This window comes from Rhinatrema bivittatum, chromosome 1, assembly GCF_901001135.1.
Source record: "Rhinatrema bivittatum chromosome 1, aRhiBiv1.1, whole genome shotgun sequence".
In the NCBI taxonomy this organism is placed as follows: Eukaryota; Metazoa; Chordata; class Amphibia; order Gymnophiona; family Rhinatrematidae; genus Rhinatrema; species Rhinatrema bivittatum.
This window is the reverse complement of record NC_042615.1, coordinates 182532041-182551908: the sequence shown is the minus strand read 5'-3', so window position 1 is coordinate 182551908 and position 19868 is coordinate 182532041. Positions and strand designations below refer to the sequence as shown.

Here is a 19868-nt window from a genome sequence, read left to right as displayed (position 1 = left end):
TGATTCTAAATTATTTTCAACACATACTAAGTCTCTTGTAAAAACTTCCTACTGGAAAGTAAGGATGTTACAATTAAAACCCTATCTTGAATTTTCCAATTTTCATACAGTATTATTGTAATTCCTTATTCTTAGGACTACCAAAATATACTTTATGATCCCTGCAGGTGATCCAGAACTCAGTTGCAAGGATTTTAACTGTTACTTCAAGGTTCAATCAATATCACCTGTTCTAAAATTACTACATTGGTTACCAGTTGATTACAGAGTGCATTATAAGGTTTTAGTTTTAATACATAACGCTCTAAGACATGATGCTCTTCTTTGTTTAAATACCTTGTTAAAAATTCACCACCCCGTTAGAAATCTTAGATCTGAAGGTCAATGTCTTCTTAATATTCCTAACCATAAAATCATACAGCTCGCAGATTCCAGAGATAAACTACTATCCATTGCAGGAGCTGAGTTATGGAATAAGCTACCTCTAAAGTTACGCAAGCTGGAGTGTACTAAAACTTTTAAAAAGCAGCTTAAATCTCATTTATTTGAGTTAGCATTCTTTTAACAATTTTAGATTGCAGTAATAACCACTGCTTAGTGTTTCTTTACATTTTTATGTATGTTTTATTTTAACAAATTTGTTTTAATTTTTATGCTATCATGTTTTATGTATTTACTTTATTTTAATTTTGTTTAAATATATTTATTGTATGTTTTAAATTAATTTGTATGTTTTATTGTGAGCTGCTCAGAATTTCAGATGATGCAAGATATAAATATTTAAAAGATATAAAAATTTAAAATAAAAAAAGCATCCTCCGGCAGTGGACAGAGCTTTGTCATTGCTCTTTCGACCTTCAAACCACCTCCGGGGTATCCCACACCCAGATTACCAGTCTTTTGACTGACCTATGGAATGGGAACACTTTCACTGGATCCAGGAGCCCATCCATGACCGCCCTTGTCATCACTCTTCCTGCTGCACCTTAATCCCAAACTTCTTTAAAAAACGGGGAATTAGCAGAAGAAATTCTTCCTTCTGGAAGAGCTGCATCACTTTGGGGTCACCCCCTTCCACTATAAGAAGGTCCCTCGACCCAGAGGGATCCTCATCATCCTCGTCCCCCACAGATAATACTATGGACCTTCGGACCCCTCAGAATCTTCCATTGTGTCTGAGGAGTGCAGCCCCTGTACCACCGCTTCAAGCCTTCCTGGGGGATCCGCCCTTTTTGAATACAGTCTGCTAAGGAGGACTGGGCAATCAGGCCCTCTTATGAGTCTCAGTCTTTTGTGCCAAAAAAAAAAAAAAAAAGCACAAATTCCATGGAAAGTCTCTTCTGAATCCGATTCCCTTCCTCAGGGACTCATCCTCACTCCCCGAATTTTCCAAGGGACTTTCCTGGTTGAAGATCACTCAGGCCGCCAGGCCAGGCCCTCCCCTGCAGTTTCCTGTAATGCGGGAGCTGATTTCAAGATGGCCACCATTCCCGAACTGCGAGAGAGGGAGGCCTTTCTTGTGGAAGCAACTTTGGTAATTTTTCTCTCTGCCGATGCAGTCCCAATGGTGCTCCCTGCATCCCCGGATTGGCTCCACTCACTGAGACCCACTGAGGAGAATCACGATGCTTTTCCCCCACATCAGTGGGGGAAAAGCATAGTGGTTAGTATGGTGCTTGCTCAGATAATGGGGTTGTGTTTCCTCGGTTATTTTAACTTTGTAGTATTTTCTTGGTTGCAGTTTGTGCGACCGGATATAATGGTTTAAAATATTACCTTTTGAAACAATCTTCAATATGTTTGAATGATATTTGAAGTGAAGAAAAGAAATGAAATTGGAGACCGGTGAATTGAGTCGGTTCAGAAGTGCATTTATTCGGTGTATAAGGTAAGCGGTTGGGTTGAATGGTATCTAGTGTGTATAAGGGGTTTTGGATAGATTTTTAATTATAGTTTTTTTGGTCTAAAGAGAACTTGTTGGTGAGTGGAGATTTGGCGAGAATTCATCCCTGAAGAAGCCCGTGGTTTTCGGGTGAAACAAGGATCGCTTGTTGGAGGAGTCCAGTGGACAGTGCTGAATCTTCATCTGGACACTGGATATTGGAAGTTTTCATTGAAAGGGTTAGCCTTTAGGTGATGATATATATTACCGATCCAGTGGTCCATAATTAGTCTTGGAGAATATGATTGATTAGAATATCTTTGTTGAGAATTATTAAAATATTTGCACATGATATTGTTTACAATTTCGTGGGATTCATTGTACTGTGTGTCCATGTATATTTCTGATGAACATATAATCAATTATTTGTGAATATTAAATAATGTGATGTTTTTACTGTGATGATTGAATGGTGTGAATGTGATGAATGTTGAGCTAGATAGTACTTTCTGTCTAGTTAGAATTTTTATTGTGTGGTCTCATTAATAATAAAAAATGCTTACACAGATTTATGTTTGATGTGGTATAAGCTTTGTGGGTTCTCTTAAGTAGTTAACATTGAAAATTAGTTCTGACATTCTGCTTGTTGGGAGTATAATCTGAGTCTAGACCAGGGGTCGGGAACCTTTTTGGCTGAGAGAGCCATGAACGCCACATATTTTAAAATGTTATTCCGTGAGAACCATACAAGACCTACCAAATTAATTTACTATAACCCTCTACTCTCCTGACGCCCCCCAAGACCTGCCAAAAGTCCCTGGTGGTCCAGCGGGGGTCCAGGGCTCACAGACAAATCTTTAATAAAAAAGTAAAAATCTAACAAAACCCTCCACCCTCCTGACGCCCCCCAAGACCTCCAAAATTAATTTAATACAACCCCCCACCCTCCTGACCCCCCCAAGACCTGCCAAAAGTCCCTGGTGGTCCAGCGAGGGCCCAGGAGCGATCTCCTGGACTTGGGCTGTCGGCTGCCAATAGTCAAAATGGCGCCGACGGCCCTCTGCCCTCACTATGTCACTGGGGTCGACCAATGGCGGCGGTAGTCCCTGTGACATATGTAAGGGCAAAGGGCCGTCGACGCCATTTTGATTACTGGCAGCCGACGGCCCTTTGCCCTTACATGTCACAGGGGCTACCGCCATCATTGGTCGACCCCAGTGACATAGTGAGGGCAAAGGGCCATCGGCGCCATTTTGACTACTGGCAGCCGACAGCCCAAGTCCAGGAGATCGCTCCTGGACCCCCGCTGGACCACCAGGGACTTTTGGCAGGTCCTGGGGGGGTCAGGAGGGTGGGGGGTTGTAGTAAATTAATTTTGGAGGTCTTGGGGGGCGTCAGGAGGGTGGGGGGTTTTGTTAGATTTTTACTTTTTTTTAAAGATTTGTCTGCGAGCCAGATGCAGCCATCAAAAGAGTCACATCTGGCTCGCGAGCCATTGGTTCCCGACCCCTGGTCTAGACTATCCTGAACAGAACATGAAAGAAACCAAAAGGACTGAAACTTGCAACATGTATATATTTAATAATGTGTGTATTTTAGGATTGTGTATTGTGTGTATTGTAGGATTCTGTATTTTATTCTCCCTTGGAGAATAAAATACAGAATCCTACATAAAACACTTACCATAATCCACAAAACCATCCACAATCAGCTGACACTAGACCTTCAGATCCCTTTCAAACTCTACTCATCCGCAAGACCGATCAGAGAAGCATATAAAGGAACTCTACTAATCCCACCAACTAGATCCGCCTGCCTAACGTCCACCAAAGAACGTGCATTTTCCACAGCGGGCCCAGGCCTTTGGAACAAATTGCCGACTGAACTAAGACTGGAACCCTGCCTTCTTACCTTTCGTAGAAAACTTAAAAGTTGGCTTTTCCTCCAAGCCTTCCCCTAATGTCTATTAGGTCAATCCACTCTCAGCCAAACAGATGGAACGTTCGCACTAGCCCCAGGACTCTTCACATCTATTTTTATCGTTAGTTAATTTTTGTCTTTCTTCCTCCTAGCTACACTAGCCCCCAAGTTCAATCCCCTTGTTTTATGTAACTTTGCTTCGGCTCTCTTGTTTTGGTTAATTAGTTAATCCCCTAAATTACATGTAAACCGGTCTGATATGAATCCCTTCATGAAGACCGGTATAGAAATATGTTAAATAAATAAATAAATAAATAAATAAATAAATAAAATTGGTACTTACTGCAGAAGCTCATTTGCTTTCAATATAAAGGAACCAACAGCAGTAATTGCTTCTATATAAAGGAAAAAAATGATATATGTGTTAAAAAAAAAATCTCATGGCAATTTTCTCTTACTAAGGTTAATGAGTTAAACAGGAACTTGATTTTACCTTCAATGCCTTTGGCATCAAGTCCAAGGGGTTCATATTTTTGTTTCCATAAAGCCATCCCTTTTAGTTCAATTAAATGGTACAACAATGCCTCAGATCCACTATAAATTAAGAAATGGGGAATATTATGGCCATTACAGTGATTAACTGGTAATTTTATCTCATTTAGTGAAACAAAATATCTGTTCTAATGCTCCCTAATTCTGAAACTTTCAGATCTAAATTTAGACAAACTACATCTTTAACACAAAGATCAAAGTCTAAAAAGTGAAATTACTTCTTACCTGATAATTTCCTTTCCTCTAAGAAAGGCAGGCCAATCCCAGTGGGTTATGCACTCCTACCAGAAGATGGAGACGGAGGAAACTGACCCGCTGATATAACCGACATATAGCCCTTTCCCAACATCAGCCTGCCAGTATCTCTAGAAAAGCCAAACTGTGGACAAACTGATTACACTTGAAGCAAGACTATCAGCTAATGACTCATTACGGCCAGCCAACTCGGAAGTACTGAGCTCAGTAAAAAATTTAACATTTTAAGGGCTGATTCTTCACTCACCAGGTCTTCAAACAACTCAGAACACAGTATCCCCTGTGCCGTTCCCAATTAAGGGATGAACTGAAACCAAAGTCAAGTAGGCAGCTCAAGGTGGGTTGTGGATTGGCCTGCCTTCCTTAGAGGAAAGGAAATTATCAGGTTAGAAGTAATTTCACCTTTCTGTGCACTCAAAGGCCAATCGACACTGGTGGGATGTACCAAAATTACTCCCGAAACGGGTGGGAGGCTACCTGTGTTCCTGTTAACACTACCTGTAGAAAGGCCGCATTCTCGTGAGCCTTAATATCCAAGCATTAATGCTTGAGGAACGTATGCAAGGAGGACTATGTTGCTGCCCAGCAAATCTCGATCGGAGATAACCAAACCTCCACCCATGAGACCATCCGTGCTCTAGTGGAATGCGCCCTGAATTGCCTAGGCAATGGAACATCTGCATCAACATAGGCAACCATAATGACTTCTTTAACCCAACAGGCTACTGTCACCCACCACATCAGTTCTCCTTCTCTACCATGGAGAACAAATAGCCAATCAGTCTTCCTCAGAGCGAGTAACCTTCAAGTACTGCATCAGATGCTGCTTCACATTTATGAATATAACAACTGAAAATCCTGCTCATCTCTATCCCTGACCGGTGTAAGCAGGGAAATAGGCTACTTCAAATGGAACTCTGATACCATCGTTGTCAAAAAGGAAGGTACACTCCTGAGCTGCACCGCTCCCAGCGTTATTCATAGAAACATCTCATGGCAAGGAAGAGCCTACAGCTTGGAGATATGCCTCGCCAAACAGATCGCCACCAAGAAAAACAATTTCAAAGTAAGCAGCTGCAAAGAAAGATCATGCAGCAGCTGAAAGATAGAGCCCGCCAAATCTCAATACCAGATTAAGGTCCCAAAGAGGCATCGGTAGTCGCAAGGGAGGTTGTAGATGCTCGACTCCCTTCAAGAATGTAGACACATCAGGATGGGAGGACAAGGGCCTACCATTAATCCTCCCTCTATACTATGCAAGAGCTGCCACCCCCACCTTCAGGGTGTTCAGGGTCAAGTCTTTAACCAAAGCTTCCTGCAAAAATTCCAAAATCAGTAAGATCTCTACTCTGAAATGGTGAGAACCGCTCACTCCACACCAGTTATTGAATATACTCCTAACCCTAATATAAGCCAGAGATGTAGAAAACTTTCTAATGCAACGCAATGTGGATATCACTGAGCAGATGAGCTCGCTCAAAGGCAAAACTGTAAAACAGAACTGACCCAGATTTTGTGTATGATCGGCTCCTGATGCAGAAGATCCTCCCTGATCGGCAGTCTCAAAGGACTGCCCACTAGGAGTCCTTGGAGTTTGACGTACCAAGGGCTCCGTGGTCAATCTGGAACCACTAGAAGCATGGTCTCAGTATGACTCGCAATCTTTCAAATTACCCTGCTGATCACTGGCCAGGGAGGGAAAACATATAACATCCTGCTCCATGGCCACTGTTGGATAAGAGCATCAATTGCCGGTGCTCTCAGGTCCCTTCTGTGACTATAGAACTGTGGCACTTTCGCATTGCTGTAGCTCACTATTAAATCCAGATATGGCTAACCCGATCGAGAAACTATGAGCTAAAAAGCATCATCCGCCAGCTCCCACTTTCCTGGGTCTAAGGCTTGTCTGCTGAGAAAGTCAGCCCTCACACTGTCCTTCCCGGTAATGTGAGAGGTGGATAATGGCTGAAGATGTTACTCTGCCCATGCCAAGAGAGCATCTATCTCAACCGACACCTTCTGGTTACATCCTGATGATTTATGTAGGCGACTGTTGTGATACTGTCAAACTACTCTCACCGCTCGACCTGCCAACTACACACCAAGTGAACAGCATGCACCATTAACTCTTGACGGTGAGTCCGCCAACCCCGAAGACTTGTGTCTGTCGTGAGCACCAACCAGTCCAGTGTCTCCAAGGGCATGCCTTCCTTGAGATAGTGCGCTTGCAACTATAGTAGCATGGTATTGTCAGCAGAAAAAGAGCAAATGGTCTATCCATTCTGCCCAGCAAGCTTCCCATGGCAGCTACTGCTGCTCTGTGCAGGTTACCCTCAAGTGTCTACCAAGGATTGTAACCTCCCCTCCGTGCAGGTTGCCTCCATGTGTCTGTTAAGAATAGTAACTGCTGCTCTGTGCAGTTAACTCCCATGTCTTATGTTAAGAATAACATACTTAAAAGCAAGACCAAGCAACTATCAAACCTATAATAAAATTACTGCAACATTTTTGCATGGTGAGCAGCCTTCCTGATAATTCAGATAATGCTACTTTAATGTTCTTTGCTTTTGGACTTGGCCTTAGAAGCTTTATCCCGAATGTCAGCATATCAATACCCCAGACCATTAAAGTTGGGGCCCAATGCTGGCTGTCTTCAGAATCCTAAACCCTTTTTTTTTCCCACCCCACGTCAAAGTTGCAGTTGCGTCAAAAAACATCAAGGCTAATTGCTTAAGGGTAGTAACCATCCATGCCTTCTGGTTAAGGGTACTAACTGCTGTTCCGTGCAGATTATACCCATGCACCTTTTTCTTCATTCTTATCCTCAAGTCTTTAGGGATCCAGTGTTTATCCTATGCCCTTTTGAAGTAGTTTGCTGTTTTCGTCCTCATCACCGATTCTGGAAGGGCATATTCCAGGCATCCACCACACTCTCCATGAAAAAAATATTTCTTTATCTTTGTACTGGGTCTTCTCCCCTGGAGTTTCATTTTGTGATCCCCTAGTTCTACTGTTCCTTTCTAACGAAAAAGGTTCAAAGTTTGTGCATTGTTAAATCCTTTTAGATATATGAAGGTCTGTATCATATTGCCCCCTGTACCTCCTCTCTTCAGGATGTACATATTCAGATCCTTAAGCCTCCCCTCATAAGTCTTCCAATACAGACCCCACACCATTTTGGTTGCCCTTCTTTGGACCACCTCCATCCTGTCCCTATTCTTTTTGAGATTCGGGCTCCAGTACTGAACACATTATTCCAGGTGAGGCCTCTCAAGGACCTGTACAAGGCATCACTACCTCTTTTTTCTTACTAGTTATTCCTCTCTCTATGCATCCCAACATTCATCTGGCTTTAGCTATTGCCTTTACAAATTGCCTCGCCACCTTCAAATTGGCAGACTATCACCCCAAAGTCTCTCTCCCAGTTTGTGCACATCAGTCTTTCACCCTTGCATGAGACTAAATGCACAATCACATTTTTATAGGTAGAAATCCCATGTGTGTTGGGGAAGAGTATAGTGATAGGAGAATACTACAGTCCACCTAGCCAAGATGGTGAGACGGACAGTGAAATGCTAAGAGAAATTAGGGAAGCTAACCAAATTGGTAGTGTGGTAATAATGGGAGATTTCAATTACACCAGTATTGACTGGGTAAATGTAACATCAGGACATGCTAGAGAGATAAGGTTCCTGGATGGAATAAATGTCCGTTTTATGGCTCAGGAACAGATGAGAGAGGAAGCAATTTTAGATCTAATTCTTAGTGGAGTACAGGATTTGGTGAGAGGTAACGGTGGTAGGGCCGCTTGGCAATAGAGATCATAATATGATCACATTTGAATTAATGTCTGGAAGGGGGACAGTAAGCAAATCCACGGCTCTAGTGCTGAACTTTCAAAAGGGAAACTTTGATAAAATGAGAAAAATAGTTACAAAAAAACTGAAAGGAGCAGCTACAAAGGTAAAAAGTATGCAAGAGGCAGACATTGTTAAAAAATACCATCACAGAAGCACAGCCAGATGTATTCCACACATTAAGACAGGTGGAAGGAAGGCAAAGCGATTACCAGCATAGTTAAAAAGTGAGGTGAAAAAGGCTATTTTAGCCAAAAAATCTTCATTCAAAAATTGGAAGGATCCAACAGAAGAAAATAGGATAAAGAATAATTGTTGGCAAGTTAAATTTATTTTATTTATTTATTTATTTAAGGTTTTTATATACCGGCAATCATGAGAACATATCTTGCTGGTTTACATGAAACGGGAGTGCATTAAATACATCAAACTAGAACTGAGGTGACCGAAGGTACAGTTACAATTAACAAGGGTAGCAAAACTTGGTGAAGAGGAAGAAATAGGAAAGAATAAATGGTTAAACGATATACAAGTCAAATTACAAGTTATGTGCAAATGGCATGATTAATGGCTGAATGTTTTAGAGGAGTCCTTGGATTGTGTCCTTGGAGTAAGACATTGATAAAACAGGCTAAGAGAGAATTTGAAAAGAAGTTGGCCGTAGAGGCAAAAGCTCACAGTAAAAACTTTTTAAAATACCGTATTTGCCGGCATATAGGACGCACTTTTTCCCCCTGAAAATAGATGAAAAATAAGGAGTGCGTCAGTGTTGATTATGATTGGGGAAGCAGCACTTCGGCAAGCCCCTTTTGCCCAGCACCAACCAATCGGGCAGCGCACCCTCGCTTCCCGACACCACCGCGTCACTCCCCCCTCACCGGACACTGTTAATTTTGAATACCGGCGCAAAGGAAGAGAATTCCCTGCCTACTTACCGGTACTTAGCAGAGCAACTAATATACTTAACCAACAAATGTTGTTACTACACTCCTTCATGGTTACCCATATTGATTCTCAAATCCTATATTCTTATATCTCTAGATGTTTTGGGATAAGATAGCTGGTTGAGAAATGTGGGTAATCTTGTGCTTGTTATTAGAGAGAATTGGAAAGGGTAGAATATGTAATTTGGACCCTTGAGAATTGCAGAAAGGATTAGTAGAGATATAAGAATATAGGATTTGAGAATCAATATAGGTAACAACAAAGGAGTGTAGTAACAACATTTGTTGGTTAAATATATTAGTGGCATTGAAACATTTTCCAGAGTTCACATCCTTATTTGGCTGCTTGGGCTGAAAGGACTGAGATCGTCCGAAGGGATGCAACTTCTGATTTGCCACACTGCTGTATGGGTGAAGTTGACGGCAGTACCTGGAGTGGCCTCTTGCCCCAAAAGTACCTGCCGCTGCTTTCTTGTCCTCCAGCAATCGCGGAATCTTGGATTCACCTCATCTATTTGCTATCTTCTCCAACTCACTCCCGAAGAAGAGACAACAAAGTGTAACCTTGTTAAATTCGATTTAGAAATCATATCCACCAACCAATTATGTAGCCATAACAGGTGTTGTGCCATTATCATGGAAGCTACACTTCTAGCAGCTTTATGCATCAATTCATAGCCCGCATCCACTAAAAATTCGGCTCCTGGTTCCATCGCCGGCTCGCTATCTGATCCTACTCCTTAAGCCTCATGAAAGATCCGCAAACCTGCTCAGGCCACCATGCAGCAGCAAGAAATTATTTACAAATTCATTGCCATTTTTCAAGTGCCTACTTGAGGTCAGGCTCAATCCTTCTATCCTGGGCATCCTTCAGAGTTGCTCCCCCTTCGACCGGGATGGTGGTTCGCTTGGTGGCAGCGCACACCAGGGCATCAAACTTTGGGAATCACAACTGCTCCCTAGCCTTTGGATCCAAGGGGTACAAGGCCTACCAAGGAATGCCCACCTTTAAAACACTTCCAGAGCGTCCATTCAAGGTCATGTAACTCCTGCATTGGTTCCAGGAGCGTAAAGAAACAGGATGCCTTGCGCAAGGTAACCACGATGGGATCTTTTTTCTGTACTCCATAGTGTCACTCCTGACTACTCCGAGAGTTTTCAAGGTCTGAGATAACAGACCTGGCAACCTGTCCTTGTGAAAGAAGTGGAGTAGTCCTAAGTGACTCCAAGTCAGGCAGAATTTCCCCCCTTTTCCAGAGGTGTGGAATTATCCAACAGTTCAGGATCCTCCTCCTCTTCCTCACTAGAGTTAGCCCCTATACAGCACTTGCCTTTTACACCAAGTGGGAAGAATTATGATGCTTCCCTTTCAGAAAGCCTGTAACCCTTGGAAAAACTCCACCCAGAAGGCGGCAGCTGAATCCATACCAGGACCCATAGGACTAAACATGGTGCTCTCGGAGCCCTCCTCTTGAGATGTCCCTCCCACTGAGAACAAGGGGGAGGGGAACTGTCCATCATATCACCTCCTGCAAACTCCACCACCGAATCCTCCATTGGTAGGGAAGAGGCCCCAACGGCAGCAAAATCCTTGGGAGGCAAATCACCTTGAGCTTCCAGACAGCACTGGCATAGGCAAAGTGATAGCGACAGCTTGATTGCCCTTACATAATAAGCAGCACAAATAAAAAGACACTTTCACTTTTTAGCCATCAGTGCCATTATCCATCACCAAAAAGCCACTCTCCTATCCATCTGGTCTCCTGTACACACACCAATGTGTGTGCGGACACACCCGTGCAATTATGCACTTAAAATCTAGGCAGCGGGCTTTTGCGCATACACGTATGCGTATGTGCGTGCCGACTCTAAGCTACAGCTCCATTGTGCCTACTTGCGCGTGGGAAACAAAAAAAAAATGCCCACTGCAGCCTAGTCATCCACCACGTGACCGATCAACAAGACCTGCGAGGGGGGCCTAGGAGCAAATGCTGCCTTAACTGCCGACCTGCACCATCAGAATGCCGTTCCCTCCACTCTTCACCAACTCACTGGAAGTGTGTGGGGGGGGGAGGGGAGGGGATTGGGATAGGGATTTAGCGCTGAAGGGGAGAAATGACCCGGTAGGGAAGGGGGATCCTTATCACCTTCCCTCTTTTCTTTTAACTAAGCTCAGCTCTGGGGAGACGTCACAAGCCTTCACACCCCCGAGCTGCCCCTAGCCCTCAGACAATCGTTCTTTTTAGAGCTTAAACCTGGCCAGGCATTGAGGCTCAACCCTTCAAACTGAGGGAGGGACCAGCTTGGTGTCACCTCAGGAACTGAACCTTTTTCCTTTCTCCTTTATTTATTTTTTAAAACATGGACAATTCCCACTAGGGAGACTGAGAATACTGGCAGACCGATGTTGGTGTCATCAGCGAGTCAGTTTATTCTGTCTGTATCTGCTGGTAGGAGTGCATAACCCACCGGTATGGATTGGCCTACCTGAGTGTAGAGGAAATTATATTTTACCATTTAGAAAACCGATCCATTTCTTTCATAATTGATTAAACACTGTGAAACTGCTGATGAAAAGTACGATGGCACTATCTGTACTTTGAAAACTTAAGGTGTCCTCATTTTAAAAGAATATTACACCCAGCTAACTTAGGACTTCATGGGATATATGCCTTGTCCAACAAAAGCTGTTATCAAAATCATGGCACCAAATCAATTGCTTCAGATAATATGTTTTCAATAGTTCATTTTATATTTTTCACAGGATTTCTGTATTGTGAATAAAATGATACTGAAAGATTTCCAATTTTCAGCTTATACTATATCATACCCAGAAACTGATAATTTTCATTAAGGTTCCTGCTATTTCCTAAAGCTGGTCTGTCCTGTATTCTATCAATTTTCTTAATGTGGCTTCAAATGGCCACCTGTTTGCAAGCTTTCTGTATCCCATGTTTGGGCTCCCACCTTCACAGCCAAAGATCTTCAACAGATGCAATAACATACCTCTGTAAATGACTTATGACTAGTTTTTGTATACTAGAATAGGATGACTCAATAGATTGACCAAGCTTCTTTAAACCCTGTTTAAAAAAAAAACAGAAATAAAAAAACATTTGTTTTAATATGTTAAAGCCTATGCATTACCAACTTAAGAAAACACTAAACCAAAATCTAAAAAAAAAATAAATTCTCTCACCTTTACTGTTAGTTGGTTCATCAATAATACTTGAAGTTCGGGGCTACGATATACAAAGGATGGTTACAGTTTATATATTGCTTTCTGATGTGAGAACTAGTCTTTCCCTAATTTAAGGTATACTAGGAATAAATAAAAATACAACAGATTGAAATGGTTGAACCAGAGGATTACAGACTGAAATTAATCAAGATCATACAGAATTATACTGTACAATCTCACTGAGGCAACTTTAACAGATATGTTTCATACACACAGGGATGTATAAAGAATTCAAATAAGTTCTTAATTCTGCTTTTAAAGCAATAGTTAGCTGTTCCACACAGAAGGATGTAGTCAGAGTAATAAGCAGGTTTTCCACAGACATTCCACATATGCACCGAATCAATTATTTTGCAAATTCCCAGCAGTAACTTGCATGCCTCCAGAGTGAGCATATTGAATCCTTCATGAAATACATATGTACTTTAATATATTTTGCAGATTTCTTGATTGTGGTTTTGACGAGTTTGTTTTCGGTACATATATGGGTGGGTAAGAAGCTGAAAAGTCTTGCTTTCAGGTGTTGCTATGAGCTCCACACCTAAATTTCAGGTTGAATAAGCTACAAATTTCTATGCAGAAAAGGCAGTCATGTTTGGCTTAATGCCCTTAAGTACAGTGACATTAGCAGTTACTACATGCTTTATGGGCTCCCTCTTATCTCTTTCCAAATTTGCATGATTCCATCATTAGGGCAGAAAGACCATCTGAAAAGGGATGAGAGGAGGAAATATTGAATTCCCTGTACGTACCTGGATCAGTCCAGACAGTGGGTTATGTCCCCAATCCAGCAGATGGAGTCAGCCAAAGCTTCGAGGGGGCGTCACCATAAGTACTACTACCCCCTCTGCAGGAGTTCAGTATCTTCTGACTCCAGCAGATGCGAGTAGTGGAATCTGGGTTGCTCCAGATTGCTTTAAACCATTTCTTACAGTGATTGCTTGTCTTCTCTGTTTTTTCTCTCACTTTTCTGTTGGATCAAGTTTGTTTTATTTAAAAGAAAAAAAAAAAAAAAAGTTAAAGAGGGTTCCCTTTGAGACGGCGTGACTTCCTCTGCGTTGTCTCTCCCTCTCTCTCTCTATCTCTCTCTCGGTGCTAGCTGTACCTTGTGAACCGGGGTAAGTGCATTCTTCTGTGTTTTTCCTTACAGCTGATTTTGCTCGCGGCTGCTTCGGCTCCGCCGCGTTTTTCTCCCTCACCAGCAGCCATTTTGCCGGTTCCTCGTGGGCTGCGGAGGTGAGCGGGGAGAGCTTCGTTGGCGGGTTGTGAGGCCAGGAGGGCCCCCCCGCGGCACCGCTTTTCATCGGCGGGCAGTGCAGGCCGATCGGGCCCCCCCGCACCGGCGTTTTCCTTCGCGGCCCCCCCCCCCGAGGCATTTCTTTTAATTTTGCCTGTCTCCTCCGTTGCCAGCAGGGCCCACGATGCCGCGGACGGCACATTGCTCGGCCTGCGGCGAGCCGGGATCGCGGATTTCACGTGAAGGGATCTGTGCTCGGTGCCTCCCCGGGGGGGGGGGGGGGGGCCCGTCGCAGTCCCTTAGCGGATTTTCGTTTTTTACAGGCATGCCCGGGCTGCGCGGGCCGGCCCCTCCCCCATTCCTGGCGGGAAAGGCGGCCATTTTTACATGCCCAGCGCCCTGAGGGGACTCAGGCAGCGCTGGATGACAGGGACTCCCCCGTGGTTTCTCCACCGAACTCGCTGCCGGAACACAGCCTGACGGTCCAGGATCCCACGGGGTGCCCCCCCTCCGGGGCTTCCTCAGGTAGGCCGGGATTTTCACACTGCGTATTTGCAGGGCCTCGACGCTCCCGCAGCACCGTCTCCAGCCAAGGTCCCGCGGCTCTCGCCTCCCTCTCAGGCCCCCCCCGTCCCGGCGGGTGTGGGGGCCACCCCGCCTCCCGATCGCACCCGGATTCCGGTGGGTTCCGGGGGAGTAGTGACAGGCCCAGCGTCTCCTAGGCCGGACCTGGAAGAAGGGGGCCAAGGGGATTCCACCACAGAGGGGGACGATCCGCTCACGCTGCGTCTCTTCCAGAGGGAAGAGCTGGACGAACTTATTCCACTCATTATCCAGAAGCTGGATCTCGATCCGCCGCCGGACCCGCCCGCTCCAGTAGCGCCCGCCATCGTCACGTCGGCCAAGAAGGGAGATCCGGTGCTGGCAGCCCTCCAGCTGAGGGTTCGGGCGTTTCCCATCCATGATTCCTTCCTTGCAGCTTCTTACTAGGGAATGGGATGCCCCGGAGGCTTCCCTTATGGTCAGTCGGGCCATGGAGAAGCTGTATCCGCTTCCGGAGAATTTCCTGGATCTCATCAAGGTACCGAAAGTGGACCCCGCGGTGTCGGCGGTCACGAAGAGGACGACCATACCAGTGACGGGTGGCGCGGCCTTCCGGGATACGCAGGATCGCAAGTTGGAAGTCTTCCTCAAGCGGATCTTCGAGGTCTCCGCGCTGGGGATGCGGGCGGTGATGTGCAGTTCGCTGGCTCAGAGGGCGAGTCTTCTCTGGGTGCAACTACTTCTCACCTCTCAGGTTCTGCCGGCCGAGGAGGCCGCCCAAGCGGATAGGCTGGAAGCTGCGGTGGCGTACGGGGCTGACGCCTCCTACGACCTGTTTCGGGTCCGGCCTCGATCCATGGGCTCGGTAGTGGCAGCGCGTCGCCTTCTATGGCTCCGCAACTGGGCGGCGGACACTTCCTCCAAATCGAGTCTGGGTTCCCTGCCATTCAGGGGTAAGTTCCTGTTCGGAGAGGATTTGGACCAGATCATCAAGTCACTGGGGGAAAACGCAGTCCATCGCTTGCCGGAGGACAGGTACCGGCCCTCCAGGGCGTTTTCGTCCTCCCGCACCAGATCCAGGGCGCAACGGCGCTATAGGAACTACAGACCGGCGGGCTCCAGGCCCTCTGTCCACAGGTCGCAGCCCTGGTTGCGCTCCTTTTGCGGGCGTAGGCCTGCGCTTCCTGCCTCGGGAGCGGGACAACCCTCTCCCAAGTCCTCCCAATGATGTTCGGCTCGCCCACTCCACCGTCCCCCGGATCGGAGGACGGCTGGCGTTCTTCTACAAGGAGTGGGCGCGGATCACCTCGGACCAGTGGGTCTTGGACACCATAGAACACGGCTACGCGTTGGAATTGGTCCGCGCTCCAAAGGGACGGTTCATCTTCTCCCCCTGCGGATAGGCCTCCAAGCGAAGGGAGGTACAGTTGGCACTGGACAGGCTTCGGGAAATTGGCGCCATTGCGCCCGTGCCCTCCGGAGAGGTGGGCTTGGGCCATTATTCCATCTCCTTCATGGTGCCTAAGAAGTACGACTCCTACCGGCCCATCCTGGACTTGAAGGACGTCAACAAATCCCTCCGGGTGGTTCGGTTTCGGATGGAAACGCTGCGCTCGGTGATTGCGGCGGTGCATCGGGGGGAGTTCCTAGCCTCCTTGGACCTGACGGAGGCCTACCTTCACCTCCCCATCCGCCGGGAGCATCATAGTCTTCTCCGGTTCAAGATCCTGGACGACGGCACCGCACACTTTCACCAAGACCATGGTAGTCGGGGCGGCGGCTCTTCGGAAAGAGGGTATTTTAGTTCATCCTTACCTGGACGATTGGCTCATCTGAGCGAAGTCTTTCCTGCATGGACAAACTGCGGTGGCCAGGGTAATAGAGTTCCTGCAGTCCCTGGGATGGGTGGTGACCTTCTCCAAGAGCTCCCTTGTGCCCTCGCAGCGCTCGGATTTTTTGGGGGTGACCTTCGACACCCGCTGGGGCGCGGTTTTTCTGCGACAGGACAAAGCGCACGCCCTGCGAGAACACATACAGCGGTTCTCTGCGTTACCAGTTCCCACATCCTGGGACTACCGGCAGCTCCTGGGGGCGATGGGCTCCACCATCGTCATGGTTCCTTGGGCATTTGCGCACCTCCGGCCCCTACAAGGAGCACTTCTCTCCCGTTGGAAATCGCTGTCGCAGGACTACCAGATGCTCCTCCCCCTGCCGCAGTTTGCCAGGATCAACCTGGCCTGATGGATGGATCCGGAGAATCTGGCTCGCGGCGTGTCCCTCGATCTGCCAGATTGGGTGGTGGTCACCACCGATGCCAGCCTAGTCGGCTGGGGAGCGGCCGCGGCGCCACGCAGGGGCCGTGGTCCACGGAGGAGACGCAGTGGTCCATCAATCGCCTGGAGACCAGAGCGGTCGGACTAGCTCTGCAACACTTCCTGCCACCCCTTCGGAATCGGGAGGTTCGGATCTTATCGGACAACGCGACCACGGTGGCCTATATCAATCGCCAGGGCGGCACTCGCAGTCCACACGTCGCGCTCGAGGCAGCGATGCTGATGCAGTGGGCGGAACGTCATCTGGTCCGCCTGGCGGCCTCGCACATCGCAGGCGTGGACAACGTCCAGGCGGATTTCCTCAGTCGCCAGCTTCTGGATCCCGGAGAATGGTCCCTCTCCGACGAGGCTATGCTCCTCCTTGTCCAGCGGTGAATTCCCCACATGGATCTGAATTCCCCACATGGGTCTGATGGCATCCGCACAAAACGCCAAGGCTCCCCGTTTTTCTTCAGCCGCAGAAGAGAGCGAGGAGTGGAGGGAGTCGATGCCCTAGTGCTTCCGTGACCAGCCAATCTTCTTTCCCACCATGGCCCCTGGTGGGCAGACTGCTCCGCAGGATAGAGGCTCATCAGGGGAATGTGATCTTCGTCGCGCCAGAATGGCCGAGACGTCCCTGGTTCGCGGACCTTCTCCACCTGGGGATCGTCAGACCCATCCGACTAGGACATCTCCCCCGCCTCCTGCACTAGGGCCCAGTATTTTTCGATCAGACAGAACCCTTCTGTCTTGTGGCCTGGCTTTTGAGAGGCACCGCCTTCGACGCCGGGGCTACCAGGAGGCGGTAGTGTCAACGCTGGTGCGTTCCCGAAAGACTTCAGCGTCGGTGGCCTATGTTCGGGTCTGGGAGGTCTTCGAGCTGTGGTGTACTGGTCAGAACACTAGCCCTGCTACGGCTTCTTTCCTCAGATCCTCCAGTTTCTACAAGCGGGGGTGGACAAGGGGCTCGCCAACAACTCGCTCTGGGTTTGGGTGGCCGCCCTTGGTTCGCTCCTGTGCGACGGGGGCTCTCTACTGCAACACCCGGACATTGTTCGCTTTCGCAAGGGTGTCTAGCGTTTGCGGCCTCCGCTGCGGGATCCTTGTCCCTCCTGGAGTCTCAACCTTGTCCTCCGTTCCATGTCGGGGCTCCCGTTCGAACCACTGCGGATTGCGACGATCAAGTATCTCACCCTCAAGACGGTGTTTCTGGTGGCCGTCTGCTCCGCGCGCCGCATCTCGGAGCTGCAAGCCCTGTCGGTTGGAGAGCCTTACCTCCGTTTCTCAGACTCCGGAGTTTCTCTTCGCACTGTTTCCTCCTTCCTGCCGAAGGTGGTATCGGCGGGCCATGTGAATCAGACGGTGGAACTGCCGTCCTTCCCATCTTCTGAGCCGAGGGCTCTACGACTCCTGGATGTCAAGCGCACCCTGCTCCTCTATCTGGAGGCTACAAATGAGTTCCGGACTTCCGACCACCTCTTTGTACTCTGGTCTGGGCCTAAGAAGGGATCTCAGGCCTCGAAGCCTACCATCGCTAGACGGCTGAAAGCCGGCTTTGCTGCCGCCTACATTGGGTGGGGCAGACTCCCCCACCCGGCATTGTAGCGCATTCTACACGCTCCCAGGCGGCTTCCTGGGCGGAGGTTCGTTCGGTTTCCTCTCAAGAAATCTGTAGAGCAGCCACCTGGAAATCGTTGCACACGTTCTCGAGGCACTATCGCCTACACCTCGCCTCTCCTGTCTGTCTCTGGACACTTTGGCGAGCAGGTTCTCTGAGCAGGCCTCGCAGGACCCCACCCGATTTAGGGACGCTTGGGTACATCCCACTGTCTGGACTGATCCAGGTACGTACAGGGAAAAGAAAATTATTACTTACCTGCTAATTTTCGTTCCTGTAGTACCATGGATCAGTCCAGACGCCCACCACGTTTGGGTTCTAATCCTGCTTGGCTGTCTTCTACGATACGGGCGTGTTTTTTCTGTCTTTCACGATTTCTCAGCTTTTTCACTGTTTGTCACAGTTCCCTTTGGGTTGACACGCTGTTTGCATCGCCTCCTACCGGTTGGTGGGAAGGTTGCAGTTCTTTACTTAGGTCTAGCGGCTTATGGTTGCCGTTTACTTTAAACTTGATCCAATCCGGGGGTTTGTTTGTTTACTCGGGCTTTGATATACTCGATACTGAACTCCTGCAGAGGGGGTAGTAGTATTTATGGTGACGCCCCCTCGAAGCTTTGGCTGACTCCATCTGCTGGATTGGGGACATAACCCACTGTCTGGACTGATCCATGGTACTACAGGAACGAAAATTAGCAGGTAAGTAATAATTTTCTTATATGGCCAATAATATATGTATAACAATGTACAACAAGCTGTGTACATCCCAGTTATGCACATATATTGATGGCTGCGCCTCAATTTGTTTACTGTTGACACTTCATTTTAACAATGTCTTGTTTACCCTCTATTTTTTTTTTTTATTTCTTATAATGTTCTTCTGTGAAGCTTCTTGCTATTTTTAGTTATCTGTAAACCGAGATGATGTTCCCAACGTATCTCGGTACATAAAATGCTTAAAATAAATAAATTAATTAATTTATTATTCTCCGTTGTTACCCTTGTTTTGATGTAAACTGGCATGATGTCCCTACGAATGTCGGTAAAGAAAAAAAAAGCATAAATAAATTAATTAATTAATGCACAAGAACTGACGTATACAGCATTCCTCTCGCACAAGTTTTGAACCAGTTTTTACTGGCTAGATCCTTTCCCTCCTCTGAACATCCTTGGCCATGATTCTTCCACACTGCTGAATTTGTAAGAATTGAATCCTAAGTTATAAGAAATACTGAAAAATGTTACCTTGCTTTGCCCCACAGCAACAACTGCATAAACTCATCCTGTACTGAACTGCTTGTGTTTTTTTCCTACATCATGTAAAAGAAAATTCATGTAAGTAAGTATTTATTTATACGTTTGGAAGTATTTGCAGCTGCATCCAATTCATTCTGTCAGTCAGTTATATGGTGCGACCATCCGTTTGTTCAGATGTCTAATAATGTTCTTTTCAGAGAGTTCGAATATCTAACTGCATCAGACAAGTATTTTAGTATAAAAGCTATTCAAT

At 46.8% G+C, this 19868-nt stretch overlaps 1 protein-coding gene across 5 annotated transcripts in view; it reads right to left on the bottom strand.

The window, feature by feature from the left end:
* The window catches only part of ANAPC4 (anaphase promoting complex subunit 4), a 221010-nt gene that overhangs the window by 115704 nt on the left and 85438 nt on the right, over positions 1-19868 (bottom strand). For all 5 annotated transcript variants that reach the window (XM_029589903.1, XM_029589893.1, XM_029589913.1 and 2 more), the window contains exons 12-16: positions 19604-19668; positions 12610-12652; positions 12417-12493; positions 4296-4396; positions 4146-4197 (exon numbers count right to left, since the gene is read on the bottom strand). In XM_029589903.1, coding sequence (XP_029445763.1) covers positions 4146-4197; positions 4296-4396; positions 12417-12493; positions 12610-12652; positions 19604-19668 — 338 coding nt within the window. The remainder of the gene's footprint in view (positions 1-4145; positions 4198-4295; positions 4397-12416; positions 12494-12609; positions 12653-19603; positions 19669-19868) is intronic.